The 23,727-nt window shown below is 62.9% G+C and overlaps 1 protein-coding gene across 1 annotated transcript in view; it reads left to right on the top strand.

Moving 5' to 3' along the window:
* The first annotated feature begins 2,196 nt into the window (after positions 1-2,196).
* INPP5J (inositol polyphosphate-5-phosphatase J) overlaps positions 2,197-23,727 on the top strand; it is a 27,034-nt gene continuing 5,503 nt past the window's right edge. Inside the window, exons 1-10 of the mRNA XM_039504413.1 lie at positions 2,197-2,284; positions 4,206-5,053; positions 6,772-6,882; positions 10,164-10,272; positions 12,535-12,651; positions 12,742-12,917; positions 14,618-14,729; positions 15,946-16,055; positions 22,219-22,408; positions 22,605-22,742. Coding sequence (XP_039360347.1) covers positions 4,206-5,053; positions 6,772-6,882; positions 10,164-10,272; positions 12,535-12,651; positions 12,742-12,917; positions 14,618-14,729; positions 15,946-16,055; positions 22,219-22,408; positions 22,605-22,742 — 1,911 coding nt within the window. The 5' untranslated portion in view covers positions 2,197-2,284. The remainder of the gene's footprint in view (positions 2,285-4,205; positions 5,054-6,771; positions 6,883-10,163; positions 10,273-12,534; positions 12,652-12,741; positions 12,918-14,617; positions 14,730-15,945; positions 16,056-22,218; positions 22,409-22,604; positions 22,743-23,727) is intronic.

Below are 23,727 nucleotides of genomic sequence, written 5' to 3'. Positions count from 1 at the left end.
ACATGGTGCTAATAGGACATGCTGGGTGCTGGCCTCTGTCACGGAGTGTGGGGGAGTCAGGGCCCTGCTCCCCTCTTCCTGCCATTCACCGGGACTCTCAGCCAGCCAGTAAAACGGAAGGTTTATTAGCCGACAGGAACACAGTCCCAAGCAGGGCTTGTAGGTACAACCAGGACCCCTCAGTCAGGTCCCTCTGGGGGGCAGGGAGCTTAGACCCCAACCCTGGGGTTCCCTCCATTTCCCCAGACTGCTCCAAACTGAAACTCCACTGCAGCCGTCTCCTTCCAGCCTCCCCCCCCACCCCCTTCCAGCCTTTGTCCAGTTTCCCGGCTGAAGGAGTCACCTAATAATAATAAAAAAAGGTAATAATTGGAGCTATACCAATCTCCTAGAACTGGAAGGGACCTTGAAAGATCATTGAGTCCAGCCCCCTGCCTTCACTAGCAGGACCAATTTTTGCCCCAGATCCCTAAGTGGCCTCCTCAAGGATTGAACTCACAAGCCTGGGTTTAGCAGGCTAACACTCAAACCACTGAGCTATCCCTCCCCTTCTCCTGCTGGCTCAGGTTACAGGCTCAGGTATCATCCCTCAAGTAAAGTCACCCCCTGCTCTCTCAGCCCCCATGCAGACAGCGCCAGTAACACTAGGACATTCCCAGGTCTGTCTGCCCCGCTCCCTACTGCGTCCCATCTCCGGGGGCATCGGGGGCTCCTGCTTCAGCTGGTCCAACAGGGTTGTGGCCAGCTTGGCAATCGTCTGCCAGCTCTCCGCTCACCGGTGGGGCTAGCCAGAGCCAGGTCGTACTGTTCCACCCAGGAGCATGGGTCTGGGATGGGACATCCCCCACAGGGCACGCCCTAGACTCTGTAGGGGTGTTCTACACTAGGACCCCACGGTCTTTGTGCCCCCTTCCCCATGTGCCCCAGCTTTGCCACATGCTGCTGTTGGTCTGTGGGCCCTGAACACGTCCCTGCAGGCACAGATCTGCAAGAGTTTCTCCTCTGGGGCTGTCTCCTCTGAGCGCGGGGCCCTGGCCTGCCCTAGGATCCTGGTTCTCCTCCCTGAGCAAGGCCCACTCCCAACACTGTGTCCACATTCTCATCTGCTGCCCCCATGGACACACGTTGTGGGGGTCACCCCCTCGCCAAACAGTCCCCACTGGGCAGCCACAGCCACACAGGCAGCCTCGCCTGCCGTCTCCCTCCTGGGCTGGCCCTGATCCTGCTTCCCCACAGCACCTGAGCCGGGGCATGGCTGGCAGGGGCTAGTCTGTCTCTGAGTCGCAGGCCGGGGCAGACAGCTGAGCTCCCAGGTGGAGAGGGGCAGGGATCCTTTCAGCACCAGGGGGCAGCGCCAGGCAGCTGGGCAGAGGCCTGGAAGTGTGGGTGCTGGGCGCCTCTTGCCCTCGCCTGAAGGCTCAGCTCCCAGTGCCCAGTGCCCCGTCCCAGATGGTCTGTCAGCTGTCCTGGTGCTGGGTCCCAGTGCAGCACCAGCCCGCAATCCGCCATCCTGCTCCCTGCAGCAGAGCGCCCCCTATTGCCACTCAGAGCGCCCCCCAGCCCCTGCCAACCTGCATCACAGCACCTCCTAGTGCTACACCACGGCAATGGGATCAGCACTGGCTGCACGGGGAAAGTGCCCCTACTAAGCCCCCACCCCTCTCCGTACAGCACAGCACCCCGCAGTGCCACAAGCGTCTGATGGGGGCGGTTTCTGCCCCTGACACCCTGTTCTGCGCAGCCCCCAGTGTGTGATGAGGTCCTACCTCCCGGCCAGTGTGGGATTCTGAGCTCTGCCAATCCTGCCGACAGCGCCAGGCCCCGGCCCCGCTCTGTTCAATGCCGATGCCCCCTGAGAATCCCAGAGGGGACCCCCAGTGCCTGCTCAGCTCAGCGTCTCCGACAGCCCCCTGCCAGTGGGGCAGCGCGGCAGGTGGTGCCCTCACCCAGGGAACAGAACCTGCGGTGGCAGCTGTGCCACCCCGGGGCGGGCAAAGGGCTCCCAGGCTCCCCTTTCTGCTTGCCCAGCCTGCTGCCCTCCAGGCTGGCAGCGCTCGGTGGCACCCTGGTGGGCTCCTGCGCCTTTAAATCCTCCAGCAGGTTGCGGGGCTGATGACATCACTGAGTCCCTGGGCTGCGGGAGGGAGCTGAAAGCATCATCGGGGAGGCAGCGATGGAGCAGCCGAGTCGCAGCAGCCGGAGGCCGGGGCCGGGGCCGGGGCCGGGGCGGGGCAGAGCCGCTGCCCTGCAGGCTGGGGCAGAGCCCTGCGGCAGCCACCGCCAGGTAAGTCCCGCGGGGCGGGCAGCCCGGGCACACCTGCTCCAGGGGAACGGGAGCCCCCCGGGGTGCCCACGCGTGCCGGGCCAGCTGCTCCCCACGTGCCGGGCCCTGGAGCCCCGAGGGGCGAGTGAGGCCGGGCCCTAGGCTGCCCCCCGGCTCCGCTCCCGCGGCCACCTGGCCTGGCCGGGGTCCCACGCACCTGTGCCCCGGGCGGGGGGGCGGGTTCCCGCCGGCAGCACCCGCTGACCTCTCGCCCACCTGGTGACAGACTCGCTGGGTTTGGCAGGTGAGTCAGATGGTGGCTGGATTCTCCCCCGCCGCCCGGCTGAGCTATTCTCCTGGCAAGTTAGTGCAGGAGCCAGAGCTCTGGCAGGGCGGGGGGGCTGGTCCCCGAGGGAGTGCCAGGCTGGGGGGGCGGGGGGGCTGGGCCCCGAGGGGGGGGACGGCTGGGGGGGCGGGGGGGCTGGGCCCCGAGGGAGTGCCAGGACTAGAGCCCAGGAGACCTGCCTGGCGCTCCCCAGTGGGACAGCTCTGCCCGGGGGCAGGACAGAGCCTGGTGATGTGGAGGGTCTGGCTGGCTCTGCTGTCCAGTGCCTGCTGCCCCCCATCTCTGAGCCCCATGGGGGGATTTCATTGGGTTGTGCCAGGCTCCGGCTCCAGTCGCTTGGCCTGCTGTGGTGCCCCCGCCCTGCTGCGGGCACTGCCCGAGCTGACACCCAGCACCCGTGTTACCCAAGAGCCAGCCGGCCTCTTCCTCTTCCCCTTCCCCTTCCTGCCAGCAACGACCGACGTTCCCGGGGCAAATAGCAGCCCCTGCCTTTGGAGGGAGCCGAGCGGCCGTGGGGTCCCGTGCCCTATGGGCCAGCAGCCCTAAAGCGGGGTCCCCGGTACGGGAAGGGTTAAGGGAGCCGTGCAAGTGTCAGCAAGTCTGAGCCGGGCTGGAGAGGGGAAATGAAGGGCATGGAGGGGCCATGTGAGTGCAGGGCTCCATGGAGGGAGAACGGTGCCTCGCTCGCTCCCCAGGTGCCAGCGACTCGCTGCCCGCAGCCCAGCCCCCTGCCGGCAGGTGGGACGTCCCGTCAGCCCCACAGTGTGGAGAGCCAGCCAGGAACGGGGTCCCCAAGCTTGATGCTTTTCACACGAAGGGGCCTCATGTCGGACACCGAGGCCAAGCTGTTCCCAGGGGCTGGTGGCTCTGGGGGCCCAGCGCAAGGGGGCCTGATGGTAGCGGAGATCCTGGCCCCCTTGGGCTGCTAGTTCAAGTCCTGCTGTGGGACTGGTGCTGTGGCCTGTTGTACCAGCAGGGGCAGAGGGGTCTCTGGAAGGAGTGTGTCTCGGGGTGTCTCTGGAAGGGGGTGTCTCTGGAAGGAGTGCATCTTGGGGTGTCTCTGGAAGGGGGCGTCCCTGGAAGGAGTGTGTCTCGGGCATCTCTGGAAGGGGGGTGTCTCTGGAAGGAGTGCATCTCGGGTGTCCCTGGAAGGAGCGTGTCTCGGGAGTCTCTGGGAGGGGGTGTCTCTGGAAGGAGCATGTCTCGGGGTGTCTCTGGAATGGGGGTGTCTCTGGAAGGAGTGCATCTTGGGTGTCCCTGGAAGGAGCATGTCTCAGGAGTCTCTGGGAGGGGGTGTCTCTGGAAGGAGCGTGTCTTGGGGCGTCTCTGGGAGGGGGCATCTCTGGAAGGAGTGTGTCTCGGGTGTCCCTGGAAGGAGCGTGTCTCGGGGTGTCTCTGGAAAGGGGGTGTCTCTGGAAGGAGTGCGTCTCGGGGTGTCTCTGGAAGGAGTGCGTCTCGGGCATCCCTGGAAGGGGGGGGCGTCCCTAGAATGAGTGTGTCTCAGGGTGCAGGGACAGGCGGGGTCCAGCGTCCCGGGCCAGGGGAGGCGAGCGTGGCAGGGGCTGACGCACTCCCTGTCTCTTCTCTCTCTCTCAGATGGAGCCGGCTCACCGTGGGAACAAGGACCAGGGACAGGCCTCGGCCATGGGGGCCCCGTCTCTATCGCCGCGGGGCTCCATTACCGCCACCTCCCCGGGACCGTTCGCTCCCCTCGTGGCCCCGTTCGGTGCAGAGGGCTCAGTTCGGTTCCAGCCCGAGGGCTCCAGTGGGCCCATCTCAGCAGCGTACCCTGGGGGGAACCTCCCCCTGGGGCACAGGGGCTCCAGGCCCGACACCCTCTTTGACCCTTTCCGTCCCGTCTCCCCTCGCTCGCAGCCCGAGGGCTCCCAGCACGTGGGGCCTGAGGAGAGGTCCCCGGGCAGACACAGCCAGCCCCAGGCGCTGGAGAGCGGCAGAGCCCAGCCCGACGGCTCAGGCGGGGCCCAGCTATTCAACCTGCTGTCCCCGGTGGAGTTCCGCCCGCTGTCCCCGGGCACCGGCAGCCCCTCCTCCCACCCCAGCCCGGCGCCCGCTGGGAAGCTCAGCCAGTCGCCCAGCCGATCCGCGCTCCCCGAACTCTGCCCCCTGGATCAAGGGCCCTCAAGGAAGATGCTCCCTGTGGAGTGGAAAGAGACCCTCCCCAAGGCAGAGTCCAGTGACTACATCTCCGGGGGGAGAAGTGGCTCGTCCCCCAGACCCGTGAGCCTCCCCAAAGCCATCTCCAGCGAGTTCCTCTCCGGGGCAAGGATCGGCCCCTCCAAGTGCATGACCCTGGCCAAGGCTGAGTCCGAGGAGTTCCCCTCATACGGGAGGAGCAGCCCTTCCCTCGCCCTGCCTGGCTGCATGGACCCCCCCGAGACTTCCCTCAGCTGGCTGGGCAAGGCCAAGGAGAACGGCGCATTCCGGTGAGCGTGGGCTGCCGCGCTGGGGGGGCAGTCTGCTCCCTGGGGGGCTGGGGAGTGTATTTCAGGGCCAGGACGTGCTCGGAGCGCTGCTGCAGTGGGCTGGGGGGGGGCCCGGGAGAGGCTCTGGCTGAGTGCCAGCACCGAGGAGCAGAGAAATGCCCCTCTCCGGTGCTCTCTGCAGGTGGCCCGCAGCATGCTCAGCAGGGTCGAGGCCGCCTGCCCAGCCCAGTCTGGATGGGAAGAGCCGTCTCTAGGGGGCTGGGGCAAGTGGGGCGTGTGCCACCTGCCTGCCGACTGCTCCTCGACCTGGCAGCAGCTGGGGATGTGATCCCAGCGCAGGGTTCAAAGGGCACCAGGGAGAGTCGTGTAGCTGTCTGTCCATCCAGCTCCCTAGCTCGGGATCCGGGCCGAGCCGGCCTGCCCCATACACCCACCCTGCAGCCGGAACCCACCTTCTTCAGCCACTTCAACTGGCCGGCGGGGCCGGTGGGCCGGCATTCAGTGCCACTGCGTGACTGATAGCAGCTCGGTGCCAGGAGAGCACGCACCTGCCCTGGGCTCCGGGCCTGTCTACAAATCCCAGCCCTTCCCAAAGAGAGAGCCAGCAGCTGCTCCAGAGGGAACAGCCCGGCTTCCCCCAGATGCCAAGGCATTGCCTGCTCCTCCCTTCCTTCCCCAGGTCTGCAACGTGCCTCAAAGCCAGGGCAGACCGTGGGGAGGGGAGTGGGCTCCAGTTTCTCCCCCCGTTCTCCCTGCAGACTCCCCTCTCTCCTAGGAATTCGAGGGGACTGACTCTCTGGTAGGCAGCTCTCAGGCGGTTGAAGGCTTAGAGCTCAAACCCAGCCCCTTGAATGCCACCCAGAATCCAACAAGCTCCTGGATCGGGGAGAGCCCCACAAGAGACCCCGTTTCTGCACCAGTTTCCTGGCTGGGGTCAGCTGCAGCCTTGTGTGTGACCCGTAGCTACGGCCCGTCCCCGGGGGCTCAGATGCAGCCGCTGCCCTACCCCACCTCGCCCTACCCCACCTCGGTCCTCTGTCGTCTTGTGCAAATAAGCTAACGAGTCAAGTTACATTTTGCAAGTAATTTGCATTTCACTAGAACCACCAAGTCCCGCCCTGAGCAGAGGGGCAGAAGGAGCAGTCACAGGGCTGCACAGCCCAGGCAGCTTGTTGGGGTGGGTGGCTGCTGATACAACTGGGGATTAGCAGGCTCCTGGGGATGGGGGGGCTGCAGGGAGCCTGGGGCCAGCCTGGTGCTGCTGTGGGCGAGGGGCAGAAGCTCCACAGTGGCCTCTAGTGGTCAGAAGACACAGCTGCAGGTAAAGGCCTTCCTGCCGCCCAGCTGGGGTGTGGGCGTCAAGGCAGGGCTGAGCTCTGGGCCTGCTGTGCCCCGGTGTGGACGGTGCGCCCCTGGGCTAGCACGAGCAGGGTGCTGAGTGCACTCGGTGCGTAGCATGCCCAGCGCGGTGTTCTTAGCAGCCGCTCTGTGCGCTGACAGAGCCCAGCTGAGCTCAGCGCTGCGGGATGCCCAGCAGCCTCTTCCTCGGGCACAGCCTTTCCAGACACCTGCCGCATTCCTTAGCCTCTGTCACGGCCCGTTCTCTGCCCCCGTAGGGCAGCAGCTCCGAGGCACAGGGGTAAGCGGACTGTGGAGGAGGGAGTGGGGCCGGGCACCCTTGTCCCAAAACCTGAGTGTGGCTCCTTTGTCTGTCCAAGGATCACCGTGGTCACGTGGAACGTTGGCACAGCCATGCCCCCGAGCGACGTGACGTCCCTGCTGCACCTCAACACGGGCGACACAAACGACACCGACATGATCGCCATTGGGTAAGGGGAGCCCGGGCCGAGAGAGCCTCCTCGCCCCACTGCGGGGGCTGAAGGAGGGTGCCCTGCAGGAGGTGGGGCCCAGAGAGGCTAGAATGGCACTGAAAGGAATTGTCCACTAGCCCAAGCAATGGGTTCTGGTCCCCGCTCCCCAAGCGTGCTGTTCCTGCACACCGCGTACTGCAGCAAGGAAGGGGATTCAGAATAAAACACACAATCAAAATCTAACAGTAAAAGTAGCCCAAACACTTTTTAACCCCCTCAAATCCACCCTCCTCGCTCCCCCGATCCCTGTGTGCCCTACACGGCAGAGCCCAGCCCGTACAAATGCCCCTGCACCGCTCAGGATTGGGCCGTGGACAGTGCAGCGTCCCCTCCAAAGTCTAGCAGGAGCTTCTCCCTCTGCAATCAGCCCTTGGCCGTAGTAAGCAGCCCTCCAGGGCATGAATCCATTGTTCTGTTCAAGCTGGATTGGAGCCAGCCCCCGCTAACACTTAATGCAGTTCTGAGCTACCGACCAGGCATCTCCCAATACAACGCACAGAGACTTTGTTGGCACGACAAGCCGGACGAGCGCTGCCAAAGTGCAAGAAAAAGACAGGCCCTTGGGTACTATTGTAGTGGGTTACGTTAGCACCTAGGAACCCGAACTGAGATCAGGTCTCCATTATTCAGAGACAGTCCCTCTCCCAGAGACCTTCCAGGCCACATGAGGCTGCTTGTAGGCTTGGTCTCTCTCCTGCTGGACTCCCCCATCCAGGCCGGGGGTCACACACGGCATGGGAGGTTCAATCCCCTGTGCTTGTTTGTAATCACTGTCCATTCCTAGGGCTCTCCGGGTGCTGTGACACCTCTGGCCCACTTACCTCTGCCCCGGGGCCTGGCACCTTTTTAATCCCTGTCTGCTTTTTGATGAGACGTCTTCAACCAGCAGGTTCCCTAGGGAGGGTGTGGAACCCCCGTCACTGGAGGTTTAAGAACAGGCTGGACAAATGCCTGTCAGGGCTGGTCTAGGTTGACTTGGTCCTGCCTCAGCGCAGGGGCTGGAGTAACTGACTTCCCGATGCCCCTTCCAGCCCCACATTTCTATGATTCTATCCCTGAGGCAGCGTCTCCCACCATTTGCTTTTGTTAACAGCGGCCTGGGCCGAGCTGGGGCAGGCTGTTAATGCAAAGCCACTGCTGGTGCAGACCTGGGTGGAACTACGGTGGCTTGGAGGTGGCTGGGCCCCCCAGGCCCCAGACTGTTTAGTAACGCAGCAGCTGCATACGATGTGCACCAAGTGGCATTGCACATGCTTCTTGCCTCTATTGAATGCACTGAATTCGCTTAGGGTGCAGTTCAGGCCTGGGCTGAGAGCCTGCGAGAGGCCTACCCTGTAAGCAGCCGTAGGTGACCCCGGGGCCTTTCCCAGGCTCTCAGCACAGGACGGAATTGCACCCCCTGTGAAGAATGCTTCCGAGGAGCACCCACCGCCCCGCATCTCTCCACGCACGGCTTGTCTCTTCCCGTCTCCCGGCCTGACCCGGCAGGAATCCTCAAGCAGATCCCTCCAGCCAAAGCAGAGCACCCGAAGCCCTTTGAACGTCCGCGGGATTTGGGTGCCTGACTCTCCTTGGCTCTTCCTGCCAGTCCCAGGCTGCCTCACTCCCCTTTGCCAGTGCAGCCTGTGTAATCGCCTCGGCCTGACCCAAAGGGAGGCTGATGCTTCCTCTCGATGGAGGATGCTGGCGCTGTGGCCAGTTAACGTCTGGCTTGGCAGCAGCAGTGGAATAGCCAGGGCCGTGCCACGGACTAGACATCATTGGCTAAGTGTCTCTGGAGACACCTCCCAGGGATCAGAGAGGCGGGCGCGCCACTTCGCGCATGGACTGTGTTGTCAGTCACACTTGGTAGGCAGGGGCCCTTTATAAAGGGTTAGCCTGTTTTAGGGTTTTTTCCTGCTGCCCATCACCATAGCATCTGGGTGCCTTCTACATGAAATCAATAGCAATAGCCAAGGCACTAATGGAGTTCATGGAGTCTCTGGCATTTCTCCCTTTTCCGAGGTCAAAACTCTGGGACAAATCTTGGTTTTGACTTTCCGTTTCAGATTTTTTTTGATCATCTACTCTGCCCTCCTGTATACCACAGGCCACTGGATGTCACCAGTTACCCCTGTACTGAGCCCCAACTTGTGATTTGCTAAAGCATCTTCCAGAAAGGCATCAGCCAGCCTGGACTGGAAGACAGTGAGAGATGGCGAATTCAGCGCTGCCCTTGGCAGGCTGTCCCAGTGGGGAACTACCCTGACCGATAACATTAACTGTAGGAGTTCCCCTGTGGGATTGGTTGGGGATTGGGATGCCAGTGTGGGGTGCAGGGGAGACAGGGGTCACAGAGTTGCCCCAGTCTCATAGCAGAAAGGCTTTTCCAAAGAGGAAAGTTTTGTGGCATTTCCTGAAGACGCTTGGACTCTGGTCTCCTCTGGAAGGTTGTTCCTAGCACCTGGTTGGAGAACACTTGGTCTCCTGCACTTTGTGTGGAGCTTGTCAACGACTGATGTTTTAATAAATGTTGAATCGGTTGTTGGAGACCAGCAGGTCAATTGGTTGCTTATGAGTGTCTATAGCCTCTTCTACTGATGGGCTTATAAGCAGTTTTTTATAATGTCTGTCAATCACCCATTTCAGAGCACTGTGACTGGATGAGTCTTTGAAAAGTCGTCGTTAGCCTGATTCTTCCCTCTCGGGAAATGAGGCCGGGATTTTCCAGGCGCGCAGCATGTCGGGGCCGCAGCTGTTCTGAGGCTCTTAGAGTCCCTGGCAGGAGGGTGGAGCTCAAGGCTGGGTGTCGGGGCTCCCTGGTCTCCTTGGACAGGCTCCCGCAAAGCAGGGCCATGCCCTCGGGTTAGTGCCCGGCTGGCAATACGCTGGGAATCGCACAGACTCTTGGGACGTCTCCAAGTGCAGCGTCAGTTACTGTGGGAGGCAACAGCCTCTGTCAGCTGCTGCATGTAGCTTTGTGTGAACAGGGGCACAGAACCCCCGTGGGGTCCCCAGGACCCCTGCCTGGCGGTTAAGCCCCACCCTGCTAGTTGTAGTGTTTGACTCACCCAGACTCGCCCCCTCCACTGCCAGCAGCAGGGACTCTCCCCGGGGGAATTTCCAACCCCCTGCTCCCTCCAGCACCGGGCCGCTGCCCCTGGCTGAGGGGGCTGCCCCGAGCTGGGGCCCAGCAGGGAGGAGGGGCTGCTGGGGGGTCTGCCCAAGCCTGCCATCAGACCCGTCTGTCTCCCTTCCAGGCTGCAGGAGGTGAACTCCATGATCAACCAGCGCCTGAAGGACGCCCTCTTCACGGACCAGTGGAGTGAGCTCTTCATGGATGTGCTGAGTCCTTTCAACTTCGTACTGGTACGGGGGGGTTGGGCTCGAAGGTCTGCTGGGTTTGAGCAGGAAGCTGATTAAATCAAACTGGGGACTCCACCCAGGAGTGCAGGAAGCCAGGGCCTCCCTACGCTACCCCCACCCCCAGCCTGGCTTGCTGACACCGTTCCCCATCCTGGATATCGGGGTCTCCCTGGGGCGGGGGGGGGGGGTGGATTAGAAGGAGACTGCTCTAACCCCTAGACAATGCACAGGGATAGCAAGGCCCTGCCACTAGTTCATTGGGTGACTCTGGGCAAGGCCCGTCCCTGCTCTCTGCCTCAGTGTCCCTCATTGCACCACAGAGAAGTGACACCCTGGCCCACCTTTGCAAGGTACTGAGAATCCGAGACATGAGGCACTTCTTGTTCCATGGGTGACTCGTCAGTGCTGTTTGGGGGACTTCTTTGAATTAGAGGGATGAGGTCAAAGAGTAGAAGGGAGCTGGTGGGGAGTCAGGAGTGGGGGGCGCAGGAGAACATACAAAGCTCATGACAGTGGTATCTGGTGCCAGGCACCGTCCATGGACTTCTACCTGTGATCTTAACGCTCCCGGCCCCCTTTGTGCGTGTCCTCACAGCTGTCTCCATGGCAGCTTGAGACTGGGAGGTCACAAGCACAGTTAAACTCTTCTGATGGGGGGGCCCCAGCTGCTGGGGGGGCAGAGCTGTCTGGCTCCTCCCCTGCCTACCTCTACCTGGGCCCAGGAGTGGAGGGCAGGTCTTCCCCAGTAGCACAAGGGTGGGGGCCTGAGCCCACCCCATCTCCAGTGGATCTACCCCGTGGCCTGGAGCCCGTGGAGCTGCCCCGTCCCATCCCATGGCCCTGCGGCTCACAGCACCCACCGTCATGCCTGCCCGGCCAGCGCAGCATATCTCCCTGTCATGCTGGTCCCTCGCTGCCCCCATTCCTTGTGGGGCCAGCACAGCCCCCAGCGCAGGGCGTGTGGAGCCCTTGGCTTTGAGCTGCTGGCCCTGCTCTGGCCTGATCTGAAGTCCTACGTGCCCACCCCCATCCAGGGAACTAAGCCCCGCTGGGCACTCTGGGCTATTGCCTGTTGTGGTGAAGTGGGAATGGTCTTTGAACGCCGGGTGGGTGCCTGTGACGCAGCAGGGAGAGGGGAGTATTGACCTGGGAAGGTTGCAGGGGAGTTTTGCTGGGACTGTCTGCACTGGGGATGGGAGACTTTCCTCAAGGGAGGAGACCTGCGCATGTAACATGAGAACCAGGAGGGGGGTTGGAGCCAGGTGACACCTTTGCCTGGGAAATTGGACAAAGGCTGGGGGAGGAGCCGGGGGGAGACTGAGTCAGGGCCAGCTCCAGGCACCAGCGCAGGAAGCAGGTGCTTGGGGTGGCCAATGAAAAGGGGCAGCACATCCGGGTCTTTGGTGGCAATTTGGCAGCGGGTCCCTCAGTCCCTTTCGGAGGGAAGGACCAGCCGCCGAATTGCCGCCGAAGAATGAAGCAGTGCAGTAGAGCAGCCGCCGATTGCGGCTTTTTTTTTTTTTCCTCTTCGCCGCTTGGGGCAGAAAAAAAGCTGGAGCCGGCCCTGGGCTGAGGGAGAGGCTGGAGGGAGTTTCAGTTTGGAGCTGGCTGGCAAAATGGAGGGGAGCCCAGAAGCAGCTCTGGCCTCCCTGGCCCCACCCCCAAGATGGACCTGCGGGGGGCCCTGTGGTCTGTACCTGCAAGACCTGTCTTGGACTGTGTTCCTGTCGGCTAAATAAACCTGTGTTACTGGCTGGCTGAGAGTCACGGTGAATCACAGGAAGCTGGGGGTGCAGGGCTCTGACTCCCCCACACTCCGTGACACCTGTTGCCAAGAGACTGCTCTGCGGGGTCCATTCCTGGGGTAGTCGCATGCTGGCGTCAGCCTGGCTGCAGAGCAATTGCCTGGGAATGGATGCTGTGGAGCAGGGTGTGCCGGCTGGGTACCAAATACAGGACAGGGTGGGTGCAGGGACCTGTAGCCTGTGGGGTCTGCATGCTTGGGGTGGCTGCCATCTGCCCTGGCTGGCGCATAACCCCCCCTCAGCGCTGTGCCACTGCTGACCAGTCCTGCCAGCCCTGCCCCTGGGAAGGTGGGTCAGTGCCATCAGCCCTGGCTGGCAGATGGGGAGACTGAGGCAGGGAGGGCCTGGCCCGAGCCGGAATTCTAGCGCAGCCCTGCACCTCAGCCCCACGTCCCCTGCCATGCAGGGGCAGAGGCCTCGGACAGCTGCCCCGCCTCACGCCCTTCTCTCCCTGTTGCAGGTGAGCACGGTGCGGATGCAGGGTGTGATCCTGCTGCTGTTTGCCAAGTACTATCACCTCCCCTTCCTGCAGAACATCCAGACGGACTGCACCAGGACCGGGCTGGGCGGCTACTGGGTGAGGAGGGGGCCGCGGCAGGGGTGGGCGGAGGTGACTCCGGGGGGGTCCCCTCCCCCGATGACACAGCTTGGGTTCCTCTTGGAGCAGGGCAACAAGGGCGGGGTCAGCGTGCGGCTCTCCATCTTCGGCCACATGGTCTGTTTCCTGAACTGCCACCTGCCGGCTCACCTGGAGAAGGCCGAGCAGCGCAAGGAGGATTTCACCACCATCCTCAACATGCAGCAGTTCGAGGGGCACGCAGCCAGCGGCATCCTGGACCATGAGTATGTCCCCCCCCCCCACTCCTTCCACTTCCTGCCCCCCCCCCCAGCTCTGACTGGGGCTTGGAGCTGAGTCTGCGGCTCTACCCCTCTGAGACAGGCCGTGTCCTGCCCCCCGGAGCTCAGATTCGGGTCCAGCAGGGTTCCTAGCCGGGGCTCTGCTTTGGGAGTCGCAAGCCAGCACCTCACCTGGCGAGTGCTGGGTGGGCCCCACGTGGATCTGGGTCCTGGGCCGCCCTTGGCCCTTCAGTCCCAGGCCCAGCTGGGTTTGCTTTGCAGCCCCCCCCCGGGTGCGTGCTGGGCACTGGGCCATTCTCCTGCGCTGGCAGATGGCTTCCTCCAGGCTAGCTGGGGGGCTGGGAGTCTGCTCCAGGCCTGTCAGGCTGTGCTTTGCTCTGCCCGCTTCCCACCATGCTCTACTGCTCGGTGCTAGCCGGGCTGCAGGCCTCGGGACGGCCCCACCAGCCGGCACCAGCCAGTGGAAATTTCCACCCCGGGTTCGCGCTCTCCCATTTGATCCATGGAAAGTCTGATGATCTGAGCAGCAGGTTTCAGCTAATTATCCCCAGGGCTGCTGGGCCCCGCACCTGAGCCGCTCCAGCAGTGGAGCAGCGGGGCTGGCAGCCGGCCAGCGCGTTATCGGCAAAGCAGTGACCTACATTCCCTCGCCCGCGCGGCTGGGCTGCTCAGCGCCTGTGCGGCTGGGTGAGACTGACTCCTGTCCCCAGGCCTCCCTGTGCCACAGCCACGTGTCCCGGCTCCTGCTCTGCCCAGGGCCCCGCCCAACGCCCCCAATCCCCGGGCCCCCCGCCTGCCCAGGGCCCCGCCCAACGCCCCCAATCCCCGGGGGCCCCCGCCTGCCCAGGGCCCCGCCCAACGCCCCCCCATCCCGGGCCCCCGCCCGCCCACGGCCCCGCCCCCCCGCCTGCCCAGGGCCCCAACGCCCCCATCCCGGGCCCCCGCCTGCCCAGGGCCCCGCCCAACGCCCCCATCCCGGGCCCCCGCCTGCCCCGGGCCCCGCCTAACGCCCCCCATCCCAGGCCCCCCTGTGTGTCCAGCCCCCCCATGTGTCCAGGCCGCTGCCCTGCCCTCTGCAGCCCACAAGCTCCCAGAAGCCCAAGTTGAGACACAGCCCAGAACCCACCCTGCCAGCCCACTGCCCTGCTCCAGCTCCCCAGGCTGTGCCAGGGCTGGGGAGGTCCCAGACACTAGCAGGTAAAGGGCTCCTGGCTCCTGCCTACCCGGGAGCAGGCTGGAGGCCAGGTCGCAGCTCCAGGACTGCTTGTCACCCCACCAAGCTGGCTGGAGGGGTGAGACCCTGTGACGCTGTGTCTCTGACCGCGACCTGTTGGGAATCGTGCCCCATCACTCTGGGTGCTGCGGGGGAGCCCTTCCCTGGCCGCCTTGGACAGGGCTACGGGAGCTGGTGTCTCAGGCAGGGACTTTCCCTCCCCGCTGCCTTACCCAGGACACTTCCCTGGGCCTCACTTCTCAGAGGCAGCGCAGCCCAGTGGCTGGATCCCAGGCCTGGGAGCCAGGACTCCTAGCGCTCTCCCCGGCTGTCACTCACTCACTGCAAGCTCTGGAGGGAGTCGGGTCCTGTCTCCGGGCTGCAGCTGGCCCACCCCTAGGGACGCTGCGCTGGTGCTGTGTGGGGAGCACGGCGCCTCCTCTTCACGCTGGCCCTGCCTTGCTCTTCCCAGCATCGTCTTCTGGTTTGGGGACCTCAACTTCCGCATCGAGAGCCTGGACATCCGCTTTGTGAAGTACGCCATCGACAACAGCATCCTGAGCCAGCTGTGGGAGAGGGACCAGGTGAGAGGCCGGCCGGGCAGGTGCATCCCTTGCCTGGTTCTGAGTTAACGCTCGGCGGTGCTGAATGGGGGCCAGCAGATACTCTCCTGCAGCCCCACATACTAGGCACTGAGGGCAACGTGGGGCCGAGGAGCCAGCGCCTCCCTGGGGAATCCCCCTTAGGAAGAGATTGAAGGGGGCCTGGAGGGGTTCGGGGGTTCGGAAGAGGGTTGGGTTCTGGGGCTGCTCAGGAAAGCCATGTGCTAAGTACCTCGTTCCTCCCTTTCTGCCCGCTCCCTGGGATGTGGGTCAGAGCTACTTTAATCTCGTCCCGTTCGCCCTGCAGGGCCAGTGGGGTGCAGGGCAGCTGGGGCCCAGCCTGGCTTGTGCATCGCCAACGCAATTGCTCCCTGTGTTCCCAGAGCACAATCTCTGTTGTTGATGCACAAGCCCAGCATGACTCTGAGTCCAGGAGAGCATGGGGGCCGGGCGGGGACCCCCGGGAGAGCATGGGGGCCAGGCGGGGACCCCCGGGGGAGCATGGGGGGCTGGGCAGGGAGGTCCCAGGGGAGCGTGGGGCTGGGCCGGGGGAGACACATCTCTGTACTGATGGGCTCTGAGGTTGATGCGAGGCTGTAATCACTGGATTCTGGGGCATGCTGCCCACGGGGACCGTGGAGCTGCACTGAGGCTGGGCAGAGGGCACAGGAGCCGCCTGACACTCCTAGAGGCTTGTGCTTGGGGCAAAGTCCTCCCAGCCTGGCCTGTGTTGCCGGGAGCTGTTGGAACATATTTGCATGAGGATCCAGATCTTGCCAGCTGCATCCGTGCTATCAGCTGGGGCTCCAAGGGCAGGAACAGGTGTTGGCTGAGATCCCCAACCCTGAGTCTGCAGGGGCTCAGATCGTCCTCCCCTGCGCTCCAGGGAACGGCCACTGGGGCTCCCCAGGGCAGGCGTTGACGGCAGGCTCAGCTCAGTCTCCGGGGCTGTCCCCAAAAGAGGATGAAGTGGGGAGGGGAATCGCCAGGGTCATGAGCTCCCTGGCCACTCAAGCCCCAAGCCCCACTCCAGCCACCCCCCGACTCCAAGCCCCTCCCCAGGGCCAGCAGCCACGTTCCCATCCTTGGAGCGGGTCAGGAGCTGGGGGGCTGCAGAGGGTGGAAGGGAGGCCTGTGTGAATTGCACTGGGGGTGACCCTGCTAATGGCTGTCCGTTCCCCTTGATCCCCTCCCCCAGCTGAACATCGCCAAGGGCACCTGGCCCATCCTGAGCGGCTTCCAGGAGGGGCCCCTCAACTTCCCGCCCACTTTCAAGTTCGACGTGGGGACCAACCAGTATGACACCAGGTAGGGGTGCGGCGCGAGCGACTTGCCTGCCGCGGGGAGGGAGAGGTGGAGGAGAGGACTGGGGGGCCTAGCGGTGAGAGCGGGCACTGGGTGTCTTGAACTCTGGAACGGGGGTACCACTCGCGTCATTGCAGGATGCTGGCACAATACAAGCAGGGAGTGTTACTGAAGCAGTTTCTGCATGGGGGGCTGGGGCTAGGGCTCCAGGATGGGGGGCATAGGGCAGGCACACCATTGGGGGGAGGATATGGCAGGATACATCAGCACGGGGGCATAGGGATGGGCAATGGGGACAGGCAGCCGTATTGGTGTGGGGTGTCACGGAGTTGGGGGAGACAAGGCCCTGCACCCCCAGCTTCCTGCGATTCACCGGGACTCTCAGCCAGCCAGTAAAACAGAGGTTTATTAGAGGACAGGAACACAGTCTGAGACAGGTCTTGCAGGTACAGACCACAGGACCCCCTCAGTTAGGTCCATCCTGGTCGTGGTGGGCGGGGGCAGGAAGGCCAGAACCCTGTCCGGGTTCCCCTCCATCTTCCCAGCCAGCTCCAAACTGAAAACTCTCTCGCCTGGTCACCTGATCTCTTTATTCTCCAGCACCTTCAGTTGGCACCTTCGTAGAGGAGGGGCCCAGGCCATCAAGTTGCCAGGAGACAGAGTGCAGCCATTCTCTGTGCAGACAGCATCACACTGGCCCCCTAGGGCTCTGCAACAATCACACACCCCTAGGCACTCGAGAAATGCATAGGGGAAACTGAGGCACCCACACAGCACTCAGAGCTCAGAGAAAACATTAAGAACATTCCCACTTCGTCACCTCTCTCCCTGCTTCGAGACCGAACTGAGCGGGGTCGCTTTAGCCAGTGACCTGGGGAAGTTTGAACCCACCAACGTTCCCATGGATGCCCCAGCACCAGTCTCATTCCTTGGTGGGAGTTACACCAGGCCCTTCCAGTTTCACGCCCTCCCTGAGGTCGAGTGGGCTTGATGGCGCTTGCAGGCTGCATTTGGGAAAGTCTATGCAGCCCATGCCCTTTTGCCACCCCAATACCCCTGGGGTTTAAACTGAGAACGGGGTCTTCTCCCAGAACTCCAGTCTGGAGGGCTGCGATTCGGGCTCTCTTGGTTAAGAGCCCCCAGCTTGACCTTGGTCACCCTCTGAACGGGTGTGTCTGTCACCCGCAGCTCGGCATCAGCCCCTTGCATTTGATGCAGCCACGTCAGAGGAGAGTGGTCAGTACACACAATAAAGGGCTGCCCCAATAGATACAGCTGCAGCTTTTTGCTCAGATACCCGATGGGGAGTCTCCCCATTAGCATCAGCATCACGCCCAGCCCTGCGTCTGAGGCGTCAGTGAATATTGCAAAGGACTTGGCAAAGTCTGGGTTTACCAGATTTACTGGGTCCTGGATTAGAGCCTCCTTCAGTATACAGAGAGCCCTCTGGCCCTGCTCGGTCCACACCACCTCGTCTGGCTTCCCCCTCTCACATAGCTCAGGGATGGGGGCAGCTAGGGAGCTCAAGTGGGGTACAATCCTCCGGTAGCACCCCACCATCCTGGTAAAGGCCTGGACCTGGTTCTTGGTCTGGGAACAGGCCAATCTTTGATTGCCTCCACCTTGGCCGGCTCTGGCTTTGGGAAGAGAAGCGATCCACCAGGGGGTCTTCCCCCTTTTTCCAACTGTCCCTTACCAGGTCCCGGGGTCCCCTCACTCTCCTCCCATACAGCAGCTCGAAAGGGAAGAACCCTGTGGATTCCTGGGGCACTTCCCTGTACCGCAGGTGGGGCAGGTACTTGTCCCAGCCTTGCGGGTGCTGATTCATAAAAGTCCTCAGCATCATCCCTAGGGGTCCCATAAAATCTCTCCACCTGCCTGTTGGACTGAGGGTGATCTGCAGAGGCCCAGGTGGGCCAGACCCCACATTTCTCCCACAAGCCCCAGAGCAGGGCTGACATGACATTGGCCCCCTGGTTGGTAAGGACCTCGCTGGGGACTCCCACTCTGCTGAAGATGGTCAGCAGCACGTCTGCCTCGGTCTCCCGCCCCTAGGTAGCGGGTGGCAAAATCCATCACCACCATGATGTATTTCTTCCCTGACTGGGTCGCCTGGCTGAGGGGCCCCACTATGTCCATAGCCACCTTATGGAAAGGCTCCTCTAGGATGGGCAAGGATCTCAAGGGGGCTTCACCCTTATCCCAGGCCCACCCCACCACCCTCTCGGAGGGGTCGCAGGGCCTGCAGTTCTGCTGGACTGCGTCACAGACTCTGGGCCAGGACAAGTTCTGCAGCAGCTGCCGCCTGGGGTGTTGGATCCCCTGGGGTCCCGAGAGAGGGACATCGTGGGCCAGGTACAGTAACCTGGTGATGCTTCTGGGGCCCCACCAGCTGCCTCCTGATTCCTCCAGTTCTACTTCCCCTGGGGGAGCCCATTCCCGGTACAGGAATCGCTTCTCCCACAGGACTCTGTCCCTGCAGCCTTCCCCAAGGGGGTTTGCAGCGCTGTGGCCAGCAAGTTCCCTCAGCTTCTCCAAGGAGGGATCCTTGTGCAGCTCGGTCTGGGATTCAGCTGCTGGGGCAGGGAGTGGGACCTGCTCCCTCTCGCTGGCTGGGCCTGGGGTCACAGCCCCGCTGAGCCCTGTCCCTGGTAGCTCCCTCCCTGCTGTGTAATCACTTCCCAGCAGCACGTCTGGACCAGGCAAACCTGGTTGGCAGCCGACCTGCCCTGCCTGGGTGTCCCCCCACTCAGCTGGGGTCTCAGCTCCTCCCGTGCTCAGCGCTGCCCTTGCTGTCCCAGTGGGGGCAGGCAGGGAGCTCTCTGCTCTGGTCACAGCATCAGAGCCAGCGTGAGCCCCCTCTCCGGTGTGCAGGGGGGCGGGGAGCATCTCTCCCTCCCACTCAGCCCCAGGGGGCTGGTTACAGATGAGCAGGTATCCTGAGCCCTGCAGCCCCTCCCCGCTGCCAGCCAGCTCATTTGCATTTTCACTGACCATTTCCATCCTAGCCAATTGGTTCCCTGGATTCAAATTCAAACCCTCGGCCGTTACAGGAGCAGGGCCTGGATCCTGTCCCACTAGGGTGACCAGACAGCAAGTGTGAAAAATTGGGACGGGGGGGGGGGGATAGGAGCCTATATAAGTAAAAGACCCAAAAATCGGGACTGTCCCTATAAAATCAGGACATCTGGTCACCTTATGTCCCACAAAGACACAGTCACCCCCCAACAGGACCTCCCAGCCGATATCTGGAGCGCCCCAACGACCAGCCAGCCTGACCCCTCCTGGGTCTGCACAGGGATCCGGGCCTTTAGCCCGGGGACCTTCACCCAGGTCCCCCAGCCCCTCAGCACCTGATGAGGCTGCACCACCCGGGGCCTGATAACAGTTCTCTCTGTCCCAGGGTCTCGCCACCCCAGGCAGGTCTCCCCATTGATCACCACCTTCTGCTCCCACTGGAGGTGCGAGGGGCCTGAGCCCAGAAGACTCCACACAGACATACAGGCTGGGGCCAGGAGTGGGAGCCTGTCCACCACCCCACCCATCTGGCTGACAGTGTCTTTGGCCTTGGGACCCAGCAAGGGAGCTAGATACTGGGGCTTTTCTGCAGGGTCCCCCTGGGTCAAATCACCCGTGTCATGGAGTTCCCGGGCGATGCTCTGCAACTGCTCCCCCCAAAGCCCTAACTGGCTTTGGGGAGCCTCCTCTCCCTTGGAGCATTCAGCATATGCCCCTCCGTGCACTTCCCACAGCAAGCCTGACCTGGTGGCGCCCTGGGGAAGCCAGAGGGTCCTGCCCACCCACTTCGCAGTCAGACGTGACTCTTAGCCAGCCAGTAAAACAGGTTTATTTAGATGACAGGAACACAGTCCAGAACAGGTCTTGCCGGTACAGACAACAGGACTCCCTTTAGTTAGGTCCATCTGGGGCCCCAGGGAGGCCACAGCCCCGTTGGGAAGCCCAAGCCCCGTTGGAGCTCCCCTCCATTTTCCAGCCAGCTTCAAACTGAAACTCCCTCCAACCTCTCACTCAGCCTCCCCCCGGCTCCTCCCCCAGCCTTTGTGTCCTTTGTTTAGGTCTGGGGCAGAGGTGTCACCTGGCCTTCAACCCCCCTCCTGGGTTCTAAGGTTACATGCTCAGGTATCCTCCCTTCCCCAAGGCAGTCCCAGAAAAACACCCCTGCAACCTTCCCAGGTCAATACTCCCCACTCAGCATTCACATAACCCAGCCGGACCATTCCCCCTTTGGCACAACCCGCCTGCTCGAAGGCAGTGCGCTGGGCATCCACATCTCCCCCCGCTCCTTAACCAGGGGCAGCAATTTAGTATCTAGGTTCCCTGCAGAACTGGCAGCCCAGGGTCTATCCCCACTCACCCCTGGGAAGCCCCCTATGCCTCTCCACTCCACCAGCGCCAGTCCATGCTGCTGCGGCTTCTCCTGCAGCTCTTTCTTGGGCTCTTGCTGTCTCTCACGATCCTCGCTCTCTCGGGCTCCGCTCCAATCCCATCCATCTCCGATCTCCTGATGGGGAACCCGTATAGTCGGGGACAGGACTCTTGGGGATGCCTGGCTGCTGCTCCCAGATCCTCTTGTAGCCCCATCTGGGTCAGGAATCTGCTCCTCGTCCTCCAGCTGCATGATTAACTGGGCCTTGGTGAACTTCCCAATGCAGAACCCTCTCTGTGTGCACAGGATCACAATGTCCTTAAGGAGATGGTGATAGGCCATCACTTCGCTGTTCTCAAGTTGTTGTGGACTTGCAGGCCTGTGTGCTCTCAGCTCCCCACGGTTTCCAGGAAGAACCCCTAGTGTGCCAGCCCTTCTCAAAGTCACCACCTCTCTCCGAGGGTCGAGCCGCCGACTCCTCTGCCCCTGAGACTACTCACTGCAGTCCCCAGGAGACCCTGTTACTGCAACAGTCCTTTTCTCTCCCAGGGTCAAGCCGCAGGCTCCTCCGCCCCTGGGACCACTCACTCCCATTACTCCAACAGTCCTTCTTGCTGGTCACACGCTCCCAGGGGTTAAGCGTAGCACCTCCGCCCCCTGAAACCGCCCCTCTCTGAGCCTTCAGCATGCCTGGTCCTCATTACTCCCCCTTCGTTTTACTGCTCCCAAGTCACTTACTGCAGGAAGCGCCATCCATGGGGTGCAGTAGATCCCACCTCTGCCACCAGTTGTCACGGGGTTGGGGGAGACAAGGCCATGCATCCCCAGCTTCCTGTGATTCACCATGACTCTCAGCCAGCCAGTAAAACAGAAGGTTTATTTAGATGACAGGAACACAGTCCGAGACAGGTCTTGCAGGTACAGACATCCTGACCCCCTCAGTTAGGTCCATCCTGGGGGAGGCCCAGGGAGGCCAGAACCCCGTCTGGGTTCCCCTCCATCTTCCCAGCCAGCTCCAAACTGAAAACTCTCTCACCTTTGTCTCTTTCCCAGGCCAGGAGGTCACCTGATCTCTTTGTTCTCCAGCACCTTCAGTTGGCACCTTTGCAGACGAGGGGCCCAGGCCATCAGTTGCCAGGAGACAGGGTGCAGCCATTCTCTGTGCAGACAGCACCACACTGGCCCCCTAGGGCTCTGCAACAATCACACACCCCTAGACACTCGAGAAATGCATAGGGGAAACTGAGGCAGCCACACAGCACTCAGAGAAAACATTAAGAACATTCCCACTTCGTCACATGGGGGGGTGGAGGGGACGGACGGCCGTGTCGGCGTGAGGGGCATAGGGACGGGCGGAGGGGATGGGCGGCCGTGTTGGCGTGGGGGGCATAGGGACGGGCGGAGGGGGTGGGTGGCCGGCTGTGTTGGCGCGGGGGGCATAGGGACGGGCGGAGGGGATGGGCGGCTGTGTCGGCACGGGGGGCATAGGGACGGGCGGAGGGGGTGGGTGGCCGGCCGTGTCGGCATGGGGGGCATAGGGACGGGTGGCCGTGTCGGCGTGAGGGGCAGGGGGATGGGCAGAGGGGACAGGCGGCCATGTCGGCATGGGGGGCATGGGGCTTGTCATGAGGGAGGCTGCAGTCGCCATGTTGCCGGGGAGCATCCCCAAGTTGTGCTCCATTCCCCTCCCGCAGGGCCTGTGCTGGGGAGGGGGTGTGTGTGTGCAGGGAGACCCCTTTGCCCTGTGCCAACTGAACGGTGCCCACCTGTGCCACACAGCGCCAAGAAGCGGAAACCAGCCTGGACCGACCGCATCCTCTGGAAGATCAAGTCCTGCGGTGCCCCACACAACCCCGGCGGCCGGAGGCCCAGCAGGTCCAGCCTGGCCGTGACCCAGCTCTGCTACTGCAGCCACATGGAGTACGTGGTGAGCGACCACAAGCCTGTGGCCGCCATCTTCGCCGTGCAGGTGAGTCTGTCGCCTCCTCTGGAGCTCCCCAGCAGGGGTGGCCGGCTCTCCCCAGCGCTAGTGTGGGTCTGGCGGAGCGGCTCTGGCCACGGCCCTGAGGGCCCAGCCCCCCCGATGGAGGTGCTTGGCAGTGTTGGCAGAGCTTCCCCTGGGGAAGATGCTGCCCCCGCTCACGCCCTGTGCTTCTCCCTGGCAGTTTGCCTCCAAGACCGACAAGCCCTTGGTTGAGATTCAAGTGGCCGACGAGTGGTCCAGACCTGAGCAAGCCATTGTCCAATACAAGATGGCCACCATCTTCCACAGGAGCTCCTGGGACTGGATAGGTCTCTACCGGGTAAGGGGCTGCGCTGCGGGTGGGCTGAGTTCCGGAGGGGCAGGGTGTGGGGCCCACCTGCGGGTGCTCCTGGCCTCTCTGCTGCTGCCTAGGGGCACGCGGCGGGAGAGGGGTGGCTGGGGGCGTGAGGGGAGCAGGCCCAGGTGGCTGGGGGGTGACAAGAATGGTATGATAGGATAGCCTGCATCTTGCAGGAGGTCAGACTAGATGATCATAATGGTCCCTTCTGATCTTGAATTCTATGATTCTATGATTCTATGAAGAAGGCAGATGTCTCCTGCCCTTGGGGGTGGAGATGGAGGGTGCAGGCTCCACGGGGCTCCTCCCTCCCCAGCCCCCAGAGTCCCACACCCCAAAAGAGCTGTGTCCTCTCCCACCCCCTGCGTCTGTGCACTCAGCAGGTGAATGGGGAGCGCTGCAGGGCTTGGTGCCTGTTACAGGGGTGCCCTGGGGTTAGTTCCCTCCGGGTGGCAGAGCCGTCCTGTGGGAGCACCGGCTCTGCCACTCAGAGCCAGGCTGTCCTGCCTCTCTAAGCCGCCACTGCCTGCTGCCCCTTCCCCTCCTGAGGCGCCTGCCCATGGCCTGAAGCAGGGAGCCGACCCCCCTGGTGCTGGCATCCCTGGCTGCAGTGCTGCTCTGTACCGCCCGCCCGGCGACCAGCCGCCGTGTGTGCTGGGGCTCTGTGAGCATGGACCCCAGATGAGCCCCAGCGGGCTGCAGGCATCCTTGGCACTCGCAGGGTGAGCCTTTCCGGAGCAGCCTGGACCTCGCCTGGGTGTCTCCTTACAGCGGAGGGAGGGCGAGGGCCTCTGGCGCAGGAGCGGGGCAATGTGACTTTCAGATCCCCCTGTGCCGAGCTGGGGCTGCGGGGGACGCTCCCAAGGGTTGCGCTGCGAACCTGATCCCCTGGCAGAGAGACTCCAGCAGCCTGCAGGGATCGCCTGCCCCAGCCAGCCAGTGTGGGACACACGCGTCGCCCTGCACC

This window comes from Mauremys reevesii, linkage group 18, assembly GCF_016161935.1.
Source record: "Mauremys reevesii isolate NIE-2019 linkage group 18, ASM1616193v1, whole genome shotgun sequence".
Lineage (NCBI taxonomy): Eukaryota > Metazoa > Chordata > Testudines > Geoemydidae > Mauremys > Mauremys reevesii.
This window is presented reverse-complemented; position numbering and strand designations above follow the sequence as displayed.